The following is a 16,915-nucleotide window of genomic DNA, read 5'->3' on the forward strand; positions in this document are numbered from 1 at the left end:
GGAAACTCAGTTTGTAAGAGTGATGTAGATGCAGTACTACGGGTCGTCCCATATATTAAGTGCTGAGTGTGACCTATCCAGGTCAAAAGAATAGCCATACTGCACTCTTGAATAGCTACCCTATCCTGTGATTTCTCTGAGAGGGAAATAGGTACAGAGGTTACCGAAAAGTAAACATTAGGGACACCTGGGGTGGTTCAGTGTTTGAGCGTCTGCCTTTGGCTCAGGCTGTGATCCCGGAGTGCCAGGATCGAGTCCCACATCAGGCTCCCCACAGGGAGCCTGCTTCTCCTACTGCCTATGTCTCTGCCCCTCTCTAGGTGTCTCTCATGAATGAATAAATAAAATCTTAAAAGAAAAAGAAAAGTAAACATTAACATCGAGGATTCTCCTCGGCAATTAATGTTATACATCATATATGTATTATACAATATATCATATATATTACATAATAGTCATTATATATAATAATGTATTATTACTATATGCAGTATTAATATATATTAATTATATATAACTATATGATATGTTATAAATATATATATGATCTGTAGAATATAAAATAAAGCAAAACAATACTTTATGACTTGCTGGGGCTTTGACCCAAACCCCATTGCAAAACTCAAGTGGGCCAGGCTGAACCCAGGCAAAGGTATGGTGGCCTAGGCTAGGTCAGCCTGCATGCCTACAATCCAAGTTGGCTGAAATTTCCTGTTCAAATTATGTCCATTTCCAGGCCCAGATTTGAGTCTTGGCCCTTCCTGCTGCACTGCAAGCAAACATCACACCATTTGTTTACATATATTTATTTTATGGTTACTTACACTTATGGTAAAAAAATACTGGGTTTCCATTAATGGGAAGACATCCTTTTAAAATAAACTTAAATTTAGGGCACCGGGGTGGCTCAGTTAATTAAGTTTCCAACTCTTAATTTCAGCTCAGGTCATGATTTCAGGGTTGTGAGATTGAGCCCTGCCTCTGGCTCTGTGCTAAGTGTGGAGTCTGCTGAAGATTCTCTCTCTCTGCCCCTCCCCCACCACCCTGCTCACAAGCACGTGCCAAAAAAAAACTTAAATAGTGAGTTGACAAAGAACAAGCTATTAAGTAATTTTTTTTTTAATCTTGGCAAAGATGTTGAAGGTGGCACATATTGCTAAAGTTGAATAAAAAAAACCTTAATAAAAATTCTCCATCTGTAACCTAAAACCTATGTTTCTGCATTCTCTGGAAGAGAAACAATTCATGTCTATAAAACCATGGAAAAGCCTTAGATTCACTCCTTCAAGCCTGTGTCTCAAGCTGAACTTTAAAAGTGAAGGGTTGGGAATGGGGAATATTTTCTGTGGGCTTCGGGACATTAATTAGATAATTTAAAAGACTGTTGAAAATATTTTGAGATTCTTTTTTTTTTTTTTAAAGATTTTATTTATTTATTCATGATAGTCACAGAGAGAGAGAGAGAGGCAGAGACACAGGCAGAGGGAGAAGCAGGCTCCATGCACAGGGAGCCCGACGTGGGATTCGATCCCGGGTCTCCAGGATCGCGCCCTGGGCCAAAGGCAGGCGCCAAACCGCTGCGCCACCCAGGGATCCCATATTTTGAGATTCTTGAATATCTTACATAATTACAATTATTATATATTAAAATGTTTTAAATTGAGATATAATTGACATATACCATATTATTTTCAGTTGTACAGCATAGCATAGCAATTCTCTCTCTCTCTCTCTCTATATATATATATACATACACATATTGGTATGATTACCACAATAAGTTTAGTTAACATCCATTGCTACATATAGTTACAAACCTTTTTTTCTTATGATAAAAACTTTTATGATTTACTCTCTTAGCAACTTTCAAACATAAAATACAATATATTAACTGTGGTCACTGTAATGTACATTATATTCCCAGGACTTAGTTATTTTATGACTGGAAGTTTGTACCTTTTGATAACCTTCATAATTATAAGGTAAATTATTTTTATATAAGTTCTAAAGCATAACTTTATTTTTTTGCATGAAATGCTTACCATGCTAAGTGTATTTACTGTCCATCACCATACAAAGTTATGACAATATTATTGACCATCTACCTGATGCTGTGCTTTACATCCTCATGACTTATTTATTTTACAACTGGAAATTTGTACCTCTTAATCCCTTTCTCCTATTTGACCCATCCCCTACCTCCTCTCCTGCCAAACACCAGTTTCTTCTCTGTATTTACGTCTATTTCATTTTTGCTTATATGTTTATATGTTTTTTTTTAGATTCTACAAATAAGTGAAATCATATGGTATTTGCCTGACTTATTTCATTTGGCAAAATAGCCGCTGGGTCCAACTCTCTTGTCATAAATGGCAAGTTTTCATTCTTTCTTGTGGCTAATATTCCAGTGTGAGTGTGTGTGTGTGTGTGTATCACATCTTCTTTATCCATTCATCTATCAGTGGACACTTGGGTTGCTTTCATATCTTGGCTATTGAAAATAATGCTACAGTAAACATGGGGTGCATATATCTTTTTGAATTAGCATCTTTCTTCATTTTCTTTGGGTAAATACTCATGGTGGAATTACTGGATTGTATGGAATTTCTATTCTTAATTGTCTAAGGAACCTCCATACTGTTTTCCACAGTGGCTGCACCAATTTACACTCCTACCAACAGTGCATGAGGGTTCCTTTTTCCTCACATCCTTGCCAACACTTGTTGTTTCTTGTCCTTTTGATAATAACCATTCTGACAGTTGTGAGGTGATAACTCATTGTGCCTTTGATTTGCATTTCGTTCATGATTAGTGATGCTGAGTATCTTTTTGTGCGTTGGTGAAACATAGCTATTTACCTTTGGCTTCTCTGCGGGAGATGATCCCAGGTAAACAGGTGCTGTGAGGCTGAAGGTGGAATTTCCAGGCAAACTTCCCTCCCGGGCCCTCAGACCATCCACAATTAGGTGCCCCTTCTTGTCATCTTGCCCAAACACCACCTTAAGAGTAAAGAAAATATAGTAATCATTTTTTATCTTTGACAATTGGTGATGTTATTCTTGGTCACAGGATACTTTTTTTTTTTTTTTAAGGATTTTATTTATTTAGTCATGAGAGACACATAGAGAGAGGCAGAGACACAGACAGAGGGAGAAGCAGACTCCCCACAGGGAGCACGATGTGGGACTTGATACCAGGACTACAGGATACGACCTGAGCTGAAGGCAGATAGATGCTCAACCACTGAGCCACCCAGGCGTCCCACAGGACACTTTTTTAAAACAATGTTTCCAGGCAGCCCCTGTGGTGCAGCAGCGGTTTAGTGCCACCTGCAGTCTGGGGTGTGATCCTGGAGACCTGGGATCGAGTCCCACGTCGGGCTCCCTGCATGGAGCCTGCTTCTCCCTCTGCCTGTGTCTCTGCCTCTCTCTCTCTGTCTCTATGAATAAATAAATTAAAAATCTTTAAAAAAAAATGTTTCCCTGTTTCTACAAGGAGCTTTATAAAATCAGAAATTTTTCTCCCTAGTATTATCATCACCATTTTGTGAGATGATGTTAGATACTGGATAGAGTAGGCTAGAAAAGTGAGCTTTAAAAAAAAAAAGATGCCTCGCTGTGCCTGGATGGCTCAGTCGACTGAACATCTGACTCTTGGTTTCAGCTCAGGTCATGATCTCAGGGTCCAGGGATCGAGCCCCACTTTGGGTGGAGCCTGCCTGTCCCTCTTCCTCTCCTTCTGCTCCTCCCCTCCTCGCATTCTCTCTCTCATATAAATGGATACAAACTTTAAAAAAAATTTCTCAGCAGGGCTCCTGGAGTAAGGGGCCAATGGCTACTTCTTTACTAACAAGAGAGCACACATTTTCAACTCTTCTTTAGAAGTCCAGATCCCTGGGCTCTGGGGTACACTGAGCCATCTCACGGCAATAAGACTGTCCACTAGTGACTCCCCGACGTATATTCCCAGCTGTGACCTCTGGCCATTCCTGTCTACAATGGTGGGCTTGAATGTCTGCCAGGGAACCCAACCCTAGGATGTTCACAGCAGCACCTTTATTCTTCCCCAGCTCTAAAGTGCTCCTTTCTCGGCCACATGCCCTTCCTCCCCATCTTCTGCGTCTCAATAGCAGTCCCTCTACTGACCCAATTGCTGGCCCCAAGTCACAGGACTTGATACTGACCCCTCTTTCTCTCACACTCTGCATGCAATCCATTGGCAAGACCTCTCAGTTTTCGGAGAACATCCTAGACAGTGCACTTCTGATCGCGGCTTCTCGAAGCAAAGGCATTTGTGTCCATCTGGCCCCCTTACTTCCCCTCTTACCCTCATCGCACCTCTTTAGCTAAAAACAGCTTTGAAAATATCCATCTATTCATGCAATGCTCCTTTTTAAAGATTCTTCAGAAGTCTCAGACACACTCAGAGTAAAATCTGAGTCCTCATCTTGGCTTCAATGTTTGATGTGGACCCTGCCTCTCTCTTGAATCCCAGCTCTCCTTTCTGTCCTGTTCACTCAGCTGGTTCCTATCTCAGGGTCTTTAGACTTGCTGTTCCCCTCACCTGGAACACCCTGCCTACAACTTCACATGATTGTCACTTCCCGAAGCAAGCTTTCCCTCACTACCCTGTCTGACACCGTCCCATACTCAGACATGTCCTTACCTGGCTTTAGTGCTTCCTCCAAGCACTTCCCAGTATCTAGCTAACTGGAATTAATGGGGATTTTTGTTTATATGCTCCAGGATGGCAGCTCACTCAATATTTGTTCAGAGACTGAGTGAGGACAACTTGTCAAGCCACTTAAGTAAGTGTTTTGAATTCCAGTTCCCTCATCAGGGAAAAAAAAAGTCCCTTCTTGCCTTAAACTGTATCTCTTGAAATCTGGGATGTCTTCAGGCAAGATCTGGAAAGCTAGGGATGTGGGTCTTTAAGCTTGTGTTATGCAGAAGGCATTCTTGGCTCGGAGAGGGCCCCAGACACCTGGGCATTGTCTTGACAGAGACCAATGGTCCAAGAAGCAGGGGTGGGAAGGGGCACGGGGCCACTGCCCAGGGAGGAGGCACAGCGGGACTGAAGCAGCAGTGAATAAAGCCCAGCTCAGCACTGAGACTTCCAGGCACCACGTCATTGCAATTGCCGGCAGCAGTCTCCCTTGCCAAGGTGCTGGGGTGCTCGGTGCCTCTGAGCACACAGGCTGTACCAGTGCTGTGCCTCTTGGCTGAAAGAATGCTGAGACTCCCCTCCGGCTACACCACTGTGAATTCTGCAGCCACCAGAGCTGCTCATGCAGCCCCAGCTCTTACCGTGTGCCATTTCCCATCATTGCACTTCTCCTTGCTCTTGAGCCTCAGCTTCTTCCCTCCTGCCCCCAGAGCGAAGATGAGCCGCCCCTTTGAGAGATAAAGAGCCATATAGGAGTTCTTGGTGCCCGTGTAGAACACCAGCCCTCTGGAGGAAGCCGTCTGCACGTCCACAGCAAACCGTGACCTGTGGGGAGAATAAAGCAATAGGCAAGGAAGAAAAAGAGAGGTTTTTAGTGTTTTTCTGAGTCCCTGAAGCCAGGAGAGAAGGTGAGGCACAAACACCCCAACCCACATATTCAAACAAATAAACTAAGGCATGTACTGATTAAATGGCCTATCTCTTGGGGAATTTTTAAATGCTCTTAGGGTCCCGCTATTAAAAGTTTTGTGTATGATTTTCTTACTGTATTGGGGGATAATGAGGAAGCTCTATGGCAAACGTACTCCTGGTGTTAAGTCCCAGCACATGGCATGAAAGAAGGTGCCTTACTGTTTTTGTTTTTTGTTTTTTTTTAAATCTACATTTAAAAAAATCCTGGTGGGACACCTGGGTGACTCAGTGGTTGAGCGTCTGCCTTTGACTCAGGTCATGATCCTGGGGTCCTGGGATCAAGTCCTGCATCAGGCTCCCCACAGGAATCTTGCTTCTCCCTCCGCCTAGGCTCTCTGTGTGTGTCTCTCATGAATAAGTAAATAAAATCTTTAACATTTTTTAAAAAAATTTAAAAATCATGGTAAAGCACATACACGATATAAAATTTGCCACTTTAATCTTTTTAAAGTTTACAGTAGGGTTAAGTACATTCACATTCGCAACCAGTCTCCAGAACTCTCTTTGGAGTTGAGCAATACCAAAGTTCTGTACCCATTAAACAACATTTCTGCATTCCCTGTCCCCCCCCCAAAAAAAAACCCCTGGCGACCACCATTCTCCTTCCTCATCTCTCTCAGTTTGCTTACTCTAGGACCCTCATATAAGTGGAATTATATAGTATTCAGCTGTCTGTGACTAATGGCTTATTTCATGTAGCAACCAGTACCATTTTAACCCAGTGAATGTGGATCATATTTTGTATACATGCAAGGAGAGGAAAGTTGTAAGGGGAATTGTGTGGGGGGGCTAGGGCAATTGGAATAGCAAGGTTTTGATTTAAGCATTAGTGAAACATTTTCTTACTGTAAGACAGATTTATCACAGGCAGAAGAGTACAGACCCACCTTCTCCCACCCCTTTATGCTTCTTGGACCTTAAGACCCCCCTACGATGGAATAGGAATTAAGCAAGCACCATACAGTAAAAGAAGAAAATGAAAGTTAATATTCTTTTGCATAATGGTTACATATCATTTGCACATCTGGCTACGCTAGATTGACTTTGAATGGGAACTCACATTTACTCATTTAGCCACCCACCCCTGCATCCAACAGATATTTAATGAGTGTGTAGCATGTATAAGGCACTGTTGTGGGGCCTGGGAATGCAGTGACGGATGTTTTGCTCTTGGGCTGTTTCTATCCGGTGCACAGGTATACTGATGGGTACCCAGAAGTGCAGTGTGCCAAAGTGGTGGGGGATACAGATCCCAGGAGGCATGCTGGATGGAAGGCAAAACCTAGGTCTCTCCTGCTTAAAGCTGTACGCCTGGTGGGTGCCTCATACACAGCAGGCACTCGACAAACAGTCGAGCTGAATTAAATAATTACTTAAATAGTTGGATTAAATGGTAAATGGAAAACTTGGAGGCAGAATCAGGAAGTGCCAGAGAAAATGACACTGTTTCTTCTTTTTGCTTTTTAATGCTGTGAGGCTGAGCAGACACTGAGATACTTGAATTTTTTAGGTTAACGAGTTTCCTTGAGGGTGATGTTCTTCAAAATGAAAGAGAAATCTATATTTGTTAAATTAAACCAACCAGATGGTGACACCGCTCAATATTTCTCTTGGTGTAGCTGTGTGCGGAGGTTTGGAGGATGAGGGTTAGCCAATTTAAGGAGGATATTCGAACTTGCTACAGAATTAAAGTACTTTACATATGTGGGCTTGGTTATCAGGCTTGACATTTGCTTTCCAGAGTTATTTCTTAAAGCAGCTTTCTTTCATAAAAGGCTAACTGTCTAACACCCAGAAAAGATAGCAGTAGATTCAAACCCCAGCGTATGATACTGTAGCTCTGACTCTTCATTGCTGGTGGATAGGAGAATAAGGCAGAGAGCGAAGTGGCATTTTTATACATTCATCAAAAGGATAAAATAGTGGTGCAGCATTTTAAGGGAGAGGCAAAGAATTGGTAGAAGATAAATTAGAATGAGAACAACAGAACAGCCCATATTGTGGACTTGCATCATCCTGAAGATACACTCTGATTGCTCCAAAAATTTTCAGACTTCAAGAATTTAAAAATTATGTCTATTCATGATGACCTTTTTCCACTCCCCCTTTAAAAATGTTCCTTTTCCCATTCATTACATATAATTTGGTGTTGTGAGGGAAGGTGCCGGGGCTGAATCATCAGAAGAAGCTAGCGAACTCACCACACCAAGTGTGCTCCGAGAGGAGACGTGCAACCGAAAGGGGCTTTGCGGGGAGTGCGGAGGGCAGAGCTGGCGAAGCAGCAGCAGAGCCTAGGCAGGAGGGCACCAAGGCTGGGCAGCATCTGCATGGAGAGTGCTGTCCTTCAGGCCAGCCTGACCAAGAGCCCAGTGATGGGGAGTGGGACTTCCTCTGAGAGGGAGCCCTGGGGAGGGCTACTAACTCAGTGGGACCCCACTTCTCAGGCCCTACTAGCACAGTTCTGGCAAATCGAGGATCCCAACCCTTCCTATGGTGCAGATGGGGATGCGGAGCTGCTGGCATAGGGTTCTCCTTCCGAGCCCCACCCTTCCCTTTTCTGGCCCTCATATCTGCCTGTGAATCATGCCCTTGGCTTATTGAGTGGGCCTCCAAGGGCCCCTTACAAGCTACTACATCTCCTCCCTGCAAGGAAAGCATTATCAACCTTATTTAACTGGTGAGAAAACAGGTTCAAAGACATGTAGCAACTTGAGAAAATACGTGAGATTCGCAGGATGATGCCAAGTTCTTGGAGAGAAAGCTGAGGCTTAGAAAAGCTGGAAAACAGCTATGGTGTCCACAGACTTGCTGCTCCAAACTCCCTTTGAGTGAATCTGCTGCAGGGACCCAGTGGGTGGCAATTCCCAGCCCCCGTGCCCTCAAATCTACACATGGGTGACTCCTAGCCAAGGACTCAGCTTGGCAGCAAAACTAGAGCCAGGCCACTTATGCCCAACACTCTTCTAAGAGGTGACCTTTGCTCACAGCTTCCCCATCATCATTCACAGTGTGGGTCCCCTGTTTCAGCAGAAGGATCTTCCCGTCAGCCCCTGCTCCCTCTACCTTTGTCTCCCACAGGAACAATACATCTCTTGCACATCTAATCCCATCTTGACATCAGCATCCCAGAAGATCGAACTGGCAAATGGCCTGAGGTCACACAGCCAGCAAGGGGCTGAGTGGGGGATTGAAAGTTTGGTCTTAAAGCCAGGCCATTTTGATCCCTGGGAAATGCTGCTTCTGTACATAAATCATAAAGGAATTTTGGCACCTTGCTATTTATGTCTCCAAATCACATGAAAATGACAAACCTTGTTTTCCTACTGTTTTTTCTTTCTGACATAATTAATACCTCTGTTCACCCCCTCCTCTCCAGAAGAGGTGCAACTTGTTAGCACAAGAACTCTCTAAAAGTACTCTCTAAAAATGATCTATCTGGCACGGAGTCTACTTAAAAGAATTATTTTTCTCTGACTATAGAATGCAGAGAAGAAAGGTGATTTATCATAGAAATAAATAGCAGCTTTGAAAAGAAGTATCAGTCTTATTTTTAGAACACCGTCAATTCTACACCAGAGCCGAGCTGATTGTTTCAGCCTCAGAGCAGCACATGTCACGTGTGCCTTCCAGCTGTGGGGAGGGAATGCACTTGGGCAGTCAGGCTCTGTGTCCTGGGCAGGCCAGCAACTCTTTCCACAAAAGTGGTAGCATCACCTCATTGGGGACAGATGCATGGTGTCATGCTGGCTGGCCTGCTCTGGGGTAGAATTGCAATCCAGTTCAGAGTTGGTGTGGGGCAGGAAAATTAAAAAATACCTGGGCTTCACCAGCTCCTGGGGAATCGTGAATTGCAAGTGGCTGGTGGGACTGTCCCCAAAACTGAAGGCTCCGGGACTGGTCGGGGCCTGCGGAGGTGGTAGGCAAGACTGGGCCTCTCGCCACATCTCCATGCTCCTTGGGGAGGCCACTGGTGTGTCCTGTAATGGCTGCAAGGCAGAGAAGTAAAAACTTAGGACAGCCAATTATCAGGGGGAAAGAGTAAAGAATACTTATCTTGCCAAGTGCCTTGTTCAGTTTTTACTTTGATCCTAGGGGACGGATTCAACAGAAATGAATCCATCCTTGGGGAGGATGCATGTTCTTCCCATCCGACACAAGTCTGGTCTTTTTCCTGACAGCTGCCGTGCCTGGACCCAGTGGGTATGCAGAGCCCCTCCCCACCTTAGAGCTGTGGAATAATCATAGTGTCCCTTGAGAGAGAGCCAGCATTTCTCCAGCAGCAGGAGACCTGCAGACATGGCAGTAGGACATGGAGCCGCCAACCTGCCACTTCTTCTGGAGCCATTCACTTGGGTTTTTGCAGCAGGGCAGTGCAAAAACAGAGCAGGAACCAGAAGGTGTGTGTCCGGCAGGGCGGGGGACGGGGGTGGGAGGGGGAGGACCACAGCCTGTCTCCACTTTAATCAGAATTGACCCATTCACAGATGTGTGTCGTGAGCTAGACGATGCACTGAGCTTTTGAACCAAACAAAGTTTTAAAACTGAAAAAGGGGATCCCTGGGTGGCGCAGCGGTTTGGCGCCTGCCTTTGGCCCAGGGCGCGATCCTGGAGACCCGGGATCGAATCCCACGTCGGGCTCCCGGTGCATGGAGCCTGCTTCTCCCTCTGCCTGTGTCTCTGCCTCTCTCTCTCTCTCTGTGTGTGTGTATGACTATCATAAATAAATAAAAATTAAAAAAAAAAAAAACTGAAAAAGAACTGCAATAAATTTCAAGTAGGGGGATCCCTGGGTGGCTCAGCGGTTTGGCGCCTGCCTTTGGCCCAGGGCGCGATTCTGGAGTCCTGGGATCGAGTCCCGCGTCAGGCTCCCGGTGCATGGAGCCTGCTTCTCCCTCTGCCTGTGTCTCCGCCTCTCTCTCTCTCTCTCTCTCTCTCTGTCTATCATGAATAAATAAATAAATCTTTAAAAGAAAAAAAAATTTCAAGTAGGACTTGAAAAATAGTTGTAGAAACTGAGACTCTCCGGCCGTTCTCCCTTTTTTCCAGCCAGGCACAGCCCAGAGTTTGACGCCTCCAGGACTCAGAGCTACACTGGGATCTCTTACTTGTCAAAGTGAGGGGCAGGCAGTTGCTTGCCAGGGATTGGTTGAGGGACGAACACGTAACCTCCCTCCAGGCCAATGAACGTGGAGGGGAAGGAGGAGGCGGGGCCTCTGAGAAAACCTTCTTCACTAATAAAGCCGAGCTGACCTGTGGCTCTGGTGCGGGGCATCATCCGGTGACTGCATGAAGCCCCGGGCTACGCAGGATGGAGCTGAGGTGAGCTGAGACGGGCCTGGCCTCAAGCCCTACCTCCTCCAAACTGTCCATGATGTGACTTTATGGATCTTAACGTTTAAGCCATTTTACACTGGAGCTAATGGCTGAAGACTTCCCAACAAATTTAAATTCCTCCAAGATCAGGTTTTCTTCTTGGACCCGATCCTCGATAGGGTGCTCAGAATGAAAACCTGATACCAGTTGTTTAAAACGTCTTGTGCTTACACATTGCTGGGTGGAGATGCGCAATCATGCCCACCAGAAGGTTAAATGAATTGCTTAAAACCACTCCAAATCCAAGCAAACCTGGATCCTAGTGGAGCTTCTTGTCTGGGACTCATAGCAATGGGGCCTCACTCCCTCCCTGAAAAATTCTTTGTGTATCAAGAGCAGTAACATCAAGATGAACGGTTTTCATAAATACCTTTTGCCACCAACTCTTCCTTCTCATAATGGCACTCCCCTCTTTCAAGGCACCCAGGCCCTACGCCTTGGCCATCACAGATACCCACCTCCCTTGCCTTTTCCCCGAGCTTAGTTTCCATGTCCTGCTTCATCTCTACGGCACAATATCAACTCTTTCCTTTTCAGTCCTAGTTCCTCTGCCCTGAACATCAGGCTTCTGACTCTCTTGCCTGGACTGTTGAAGTAGTTAGCCAGTTTGACTCCTTGTCTCTAGAACATTCCCTCACCAAACCATGCCACAGGCTACTGCCACTGTATTAATCTCTAAACATGACTTAAAGCAGTCCCTTCAATGGCTTCATGCTGACTATAGAAAAAATCAAGTTACATCAGGCCATCTTATGCCTGATGTGGCTCAAACGTGGAATTCTGAGCTTACCTCCTTCATTTTCCTTTCTCCACCCAATTTCCCTTGTTCACCAAGCTTTCCAAGCCTATAGAGGCCACAGGATGTGGTCTTAAGAGAACATTCCTTGAGATCTACAGCCCTAAGTTTGAATTCTAAGACTACCATTTACTGACTGGGTGCTCTTGGGCAAGCTGTTATTTTTTGTTTGTTTGTTTTTTTAACCTGAGACTCAGTTTCCTGACCTGTAGAGTTGGTATTTTTTTCTGCTCTCAGAGGCATATGGTGAGAACTGAAAGAGACAGTACGCAGACTAGTGAAGATCAAAGGGAATGTATAGGAGGTGTCTTGTACCTGAGTAGCACTCACATCCTGCCTGCCAACCACGGGCTTCCGCTCACGCAACAGCAACATTCACTTGTCTAAATCCAACCCATACTCCAGACTCAGTTCCTGCCACCTCAGGTCTGTTGCATGTTTTGTCCCCTTCACTTAGGTTATCAGTGTGTATAATAATCACAGCTGATGCTTACCATGTGGCAGGCACTTTTCTACATGTTTTGTGTTTATTACCTCTTGTAACTCTCCCAACACTACTATGAGATATTACTTTATATACGGCATTTATGTTACAGGAAATAGACTCACAGAGTGGTTAAATGGTCCTTCAAGGTCACATACCTTGAGAGAGCCTGATGCAAACCCAGTAAGTCTGACCCCAAAGTAGTCCTTAACCACAAAGCTTTGTTGCTTTCTTTCTGTTATTGAGCTTTTTGAGGCAGAATTAATGTCTTATTCCACCTAATCTGGGGGCTCGCACAGAACCGGGCACAATTAAAGACACACTCTGTTCACTGGCGGCTCCCACATCAATAGCTCTAGCACCTCCCACCTCCACCATCAGCTGATGCCCACTCAGAGACACTTGACAGCCCCCCACCCGCCTGCCAGCTTTCTCTCTGTAGGTGTCCTGCAGGCGCCTGTCACTCAATATAAATCACACTCCACTCAGCCTCTTCCTCTAAATACTTGTCCTTTTCCTATCTCCATGAATGGCATCTCCATCCATCCAATAATCTGAACTAGATGCCTCAGAATTACATTAACTCTTGTCTCTCCCTTGCCACCCACATTCAATTATTATCTGGGTCCTGTTCATTATATCTTCTAAATAGCTTTGAATCCATTTCCTTCTCTCCATCTCTACCATCGCTGTATTAACTTAGTCCCTCAGTAACTTTCAGCCTTACAATGAAGAAAGTGAATATATGATTTCATTCCTGATGGAGCAGTCCTAAAGATATTCTTCTCATAACAGTAAAATGACTAGCCTCTATGAACTATATTTCTCCTTAATAGCATAAAACATTTCTTATTATGTGCTATCAATTCAACTCATCCAAATCACTGTGCAGCAGGGAAATATTGGCAGACAAGTGGCATCGGGTTGACATTAAGTGAAAAGTGTGTTGAACAGAGGCACATTGCTCTTAAGAGAACACAGGCTGTGGGATGAGGCTATCTGGTTTTGAATTCCAACTCCACCTTCTGTCTTTGGGAGCTTGGGAAAACTACTTACCTTTCTAGAGTGCAGCATCTTTTTCTGTAACCTGTGGCTAGTAATATACCTGCTTGGTACTATTATTTTAGTATGGCGATATAGAAGTATAGAATAATACTTCCCTCACAAGGTTACTTGCAGATTTAGTAAGAAAATCCACTTCAAGAGCTTAGCGTAATGCCTGGCACATAGGAGGTGCTCAGTGTTATCCATTAATCGTTTTAATTGTAACCTCCAGACATGGGGAGGTCAGCCTGTTGACCTCAGGCACAGCGAGGAATTCTTTAAGTCCTAATCCTGTGTCCAATTTATTACAATGCTTCTGCTCTTCCAAATAAGACATTTTACTTCCTTTCAGCCTCTTAGTGCTGCACATTAGAACCACCTGTAAACTTTACAAACTCCTGCCTCTGGACCCACCTCAAGAGCATCTGACCTAATTGGGTGGCATGCACTTGAGCATTAGGATTTTAAAAGCTCCCCAGATGTTTCTCATGTGCAGTCAATGTCAAACCACACTGATGTTGGCAAAGCCTGGGTGTGTGTATACATGCTGTCCTAGGAGGCGGGGTGGAGAGGTGTCTGTGGGGAGGGGAAAGGGGCATGACTCCTATACTCTAGAGAAACTCATTGTACCTGTTGGAGATGCAACAGAAGTGCCAAAAGAGTAAGGCATCATCTACAGAACTTGAGAGACCTAAGATTCAATTTGTTCCGTCTGTAAAAATTGCCAAATTTTCACCAAGATACAAAAGAAAAGCGAGAGGGGAAACCTTGTTTACATTTTGGTATAATCCAACTGTTGCTGACCCATCAATCCCACATCCTAGAGGCACTGACCACCAAGGAATCAGGCAATCTACACTCCTGCTCCCACCCCTTACCCAACATCTCAAACGAGGTAGGATTCGCGTCTCAGAATCCCCTGGGGAGAAGCAAAAGCCAGTGTAGGGTATACTCACCTGGTTGATATTGAAAGTGTGGGATTTGTTAAGCCTTGTAGAACCTCTAAGCAACATTAGGAAAGGTGGTTTGTTTAAACTGCAGCCTCCCAGGGACACATCTCTCTTGAAAGTTTTACTGGCCAAGTCCAGGACTGCAGGACTCTTTGATACCCTGGAACGAGGGCAGAAAAGAAAACCACTGTCCAACTCTGAAATCTCAAGGAAGATACACTGGCAGAGAGAGCTTGGTTTAAAACTATACATTCCTACTGTCATAGTTTCTCCGTGAACTTTCATCTCTTACAGGTACATTATATCTACAGGAGACACCAAGCTCACAGAGGAAGAGGATGTGCTGTTACCCACTTCTGCATTCCCTAAAATGCCCAGCCCCGTGCCTTGAGAAACTTCACTGACTTGAATGGTTAGGGCTGGGGTGAAGCCAAGGTAATGACAGTGCTCTCTTTGGAACAAGTGTCTTCTAGAAATATGAAAATGAACTCTGCAGAGAGGAGAAAAGTGGGCACCGATGATCTAGAACGATGGTGAATGTCAGGAAACCTGAGAGGTGAGTTTGCAGAATGGTTGATCTTGCTGCACTTGAGTAGGAGAGTCTCACAGATAAATCTGCTTATCTCTTGACTATTGTCTGAGACTTCATGGACAGCAGGAGCCCTCCAAGCTCCCAACGGGTTGTTTGAGCTTCCTGACCAGCCCTGGGCCCTTCTCCTGCCCTGGCGAGGGTTTTGCCTTTTATCTAAAAATGACCATTTTGAATCAAAAGAAAAGAATATCTAAACATTTGCATGCAAATACCAGATTCCTCTCTTTAAAAAGTCATGGCCAGGTTCAACACGGTGGTGATTTGGTTTCCCAACAGTGTTGGCTCCTGCAAGTTCTCAGCCCCGAAAACGGGAGAGCTGATGAAATCAAACTGCACGATCTTGATGAAAATGAAGTCAAACTTTCAGTATGAAAGTATGAAAAACTTTCAGGGCCATAATCTGAAAGTTAACTTTCATTGGACCTTTCTCAAGGTTATGTGCCAAAGCTGGGCCCAGGCGGCTGTTTGTTGGAGGTGGTTTGTTTCTAATGTGTGTATCTTGTCTAAGAAGGTGTTCGACAGCTGGTGGAATGAGACCCTCGTGCAGCACATGGTGACAAATCCAACTCCACTACTAGAGCAAGGAGATGCCCTCCCTATAGGCAGGCCACTCTCATCAGCCACACACACAGAAAAAGGCACGCACCTCTGGATGAAAACGTTGCTGATACAACCCTCAAACTGGCTCCCACCCAGATACAGGGGATGCTGGGAACCTGACAAGTCTTGTAGCTTTTGGTTACTTTTCAGAGTCTGGTCATCAATGAGAAGCCGCAGTCTGGAAGAGGAGGAAGGCACAACAAGAGTGAGAAATGCAGGAAGGAAAGTTCCTCACCACGAGGCTAACTTACGGTCTTCGATTCAGACTCAGTATCTTTAACCTCAAGTAACTTGTTAAACTAGATTTATTTTTAAAAGGCACTAAAATTTTTTTCCTGTTCTTCATTTATTATTTTTTATTGTGTTTTTATTGAAGTATTCTATACATACAGAAAGTGTACATATTCTGTGTACAGCTCAGTGAATTTTTTGCAATGTGAATACACCAGCGACACCAGCACCCAGATGAAAGAAGCAGAATTGACCAGTGCCCAGGAACCCTGCCTTGTGCTCCCTTTTTCCCCTTCAAGAGTATAACCCCCAAATCCTGAATTCTCATAAAAGAAATTAATTTTGCCTGGTTTTGAATTTTATATAAATTAAATCATAGGAGATGAATGCTTTTATGTGCGACCTCTGTCACATAGCGGTATGCTGCCAGGTTTGTCCCTGTCCTTGGAGATCTACAGTTGTAGATCTTTTATGCTTATTACTCTGGTTTCATTCCTACATTGTGAATATACCACAATCTGTTTATCCATCCACCTTTTGACTGATTGATTTTTTTTTTAATGAAGAAATTCATACAGAACCAGGAAGAAGGCTAAGACTTACTAGTAAAATAGTGTCAGCATCAAGGACACATACTTCACAAAAAAGATACTAGAAAATTCCATTAAACTAAATAAAAGTCTTAGAGTTCTGGCAAAAGGGCCATTCCACTCACCCAGAGTTGTCACCTATTACAGACACATAATGCAGTTCACCGTCCATGTACGTCTGTGGAGATCTAATAATTAGGCTGTTATCCCTGGTGTTCAGTTCAATATAACCATCCTCCAGGGTGACTTGCAGGCTATGTTTCTGAAACCACCACAGAATATACCCATCAGAGTCATTAATTTCCACTTAAAGATCATGACTGTATCAGTACTGAAGTTATGATCAACACTACGGATAAGACAGCCAGGATGATTTGATCCTAATGTTTTGACTTCATTATTTCAATGTAAAGATTATTTTTGCGTATTTGATTCTGTGTGTATGAATATAAAAGCCTTCTGCAAATTATTTACACTGATGAAGCTGTCAAAAGCATCTTACAGACCCACGTCCATAAACCTACTTCTCCATCAATTATAGAAAACAGTTACACCATTTCTAAATTTTGCTAGTTTTACTTTCAGTCTGCTGAAATTATTTTCATCAGGGTCAATTCT

At 44.1% G+C, this 16,915-nt stretch overlaps 1 protein-coding gene and 1 long non-coding RNA gene across 4 annotated transcripts in view; one reads left to right on the top strand and one right to left on the bottom strand.

Annotated features, from left to right (window-relative positions):
* The window catches only part of LOC112647954 (uncharacterized), a 39,092-nt gene that overhangs the window by 15,372 nt on the left and 6,805 nt on the right, over positions 1-16,915 (top strand). For both annotated transcript variants that reach the window (XR_003128592.3, XR_004817251.2), the window contains exons 3-4: positions 9,816-10,034; positions 14,579-14,840. This is a non-coding gene — a long non-coding RNA (uncharacterized LOC112647954). The remainder of the gene's footprint in view (positions 1-9,815; positions 10,035-14,578; positions 14,841-16,915) is intronic.
* The window catches only part of LAMA3 (laminin subunit alpha 3), a 250,272-nt gene that overhangs the window by 6,023 nt on the left and 227,334 nt on the right, over positions 1-16,915 (bottom strand). For both annotated transcript variants that reach the window (XM_025429300.3, XM_025429301.3), the window contains 6 exons: positions 16,423-16,559; positions 15,523-15,654; positions 14,291-14,444; positions 9,454-9,623; positions 5,307-5,490; positions 2,859-2,999 (listed from right to left, as the gene is read on the bottom strand). In XM_025429300.3, the coding sequence (XP_025285085.3) occupies positions 2,859-2,999; positions 5,307-5,490; positions 9,454-9,623; positions 14,291-14,444; positions 15,523-15,654; positions 16,423-16,559 (918 nt within the window). The remainder of the gene's footprint in view (positions 1-2,858; positions 3,000-5,306; positions 5,491-9,453; positions 9,624-14,290; positions 14,445-15,522; positions 15,655-16,422; positions 16,560-16,915) is intronic.

Source organism: Canis lupus, chromosome 7 (genome assembly GCF_003254725.2).
Source record: "Canis lupus dingo isolate Sandy chromosome 7, ASM325472v2, whole genome shotgun sequence".
Lineage (NCBI taxonomy): Eukaryota > Metazoa > Chordata > Mammalia > Carnivora > Canidae > Canis > Canis lupus.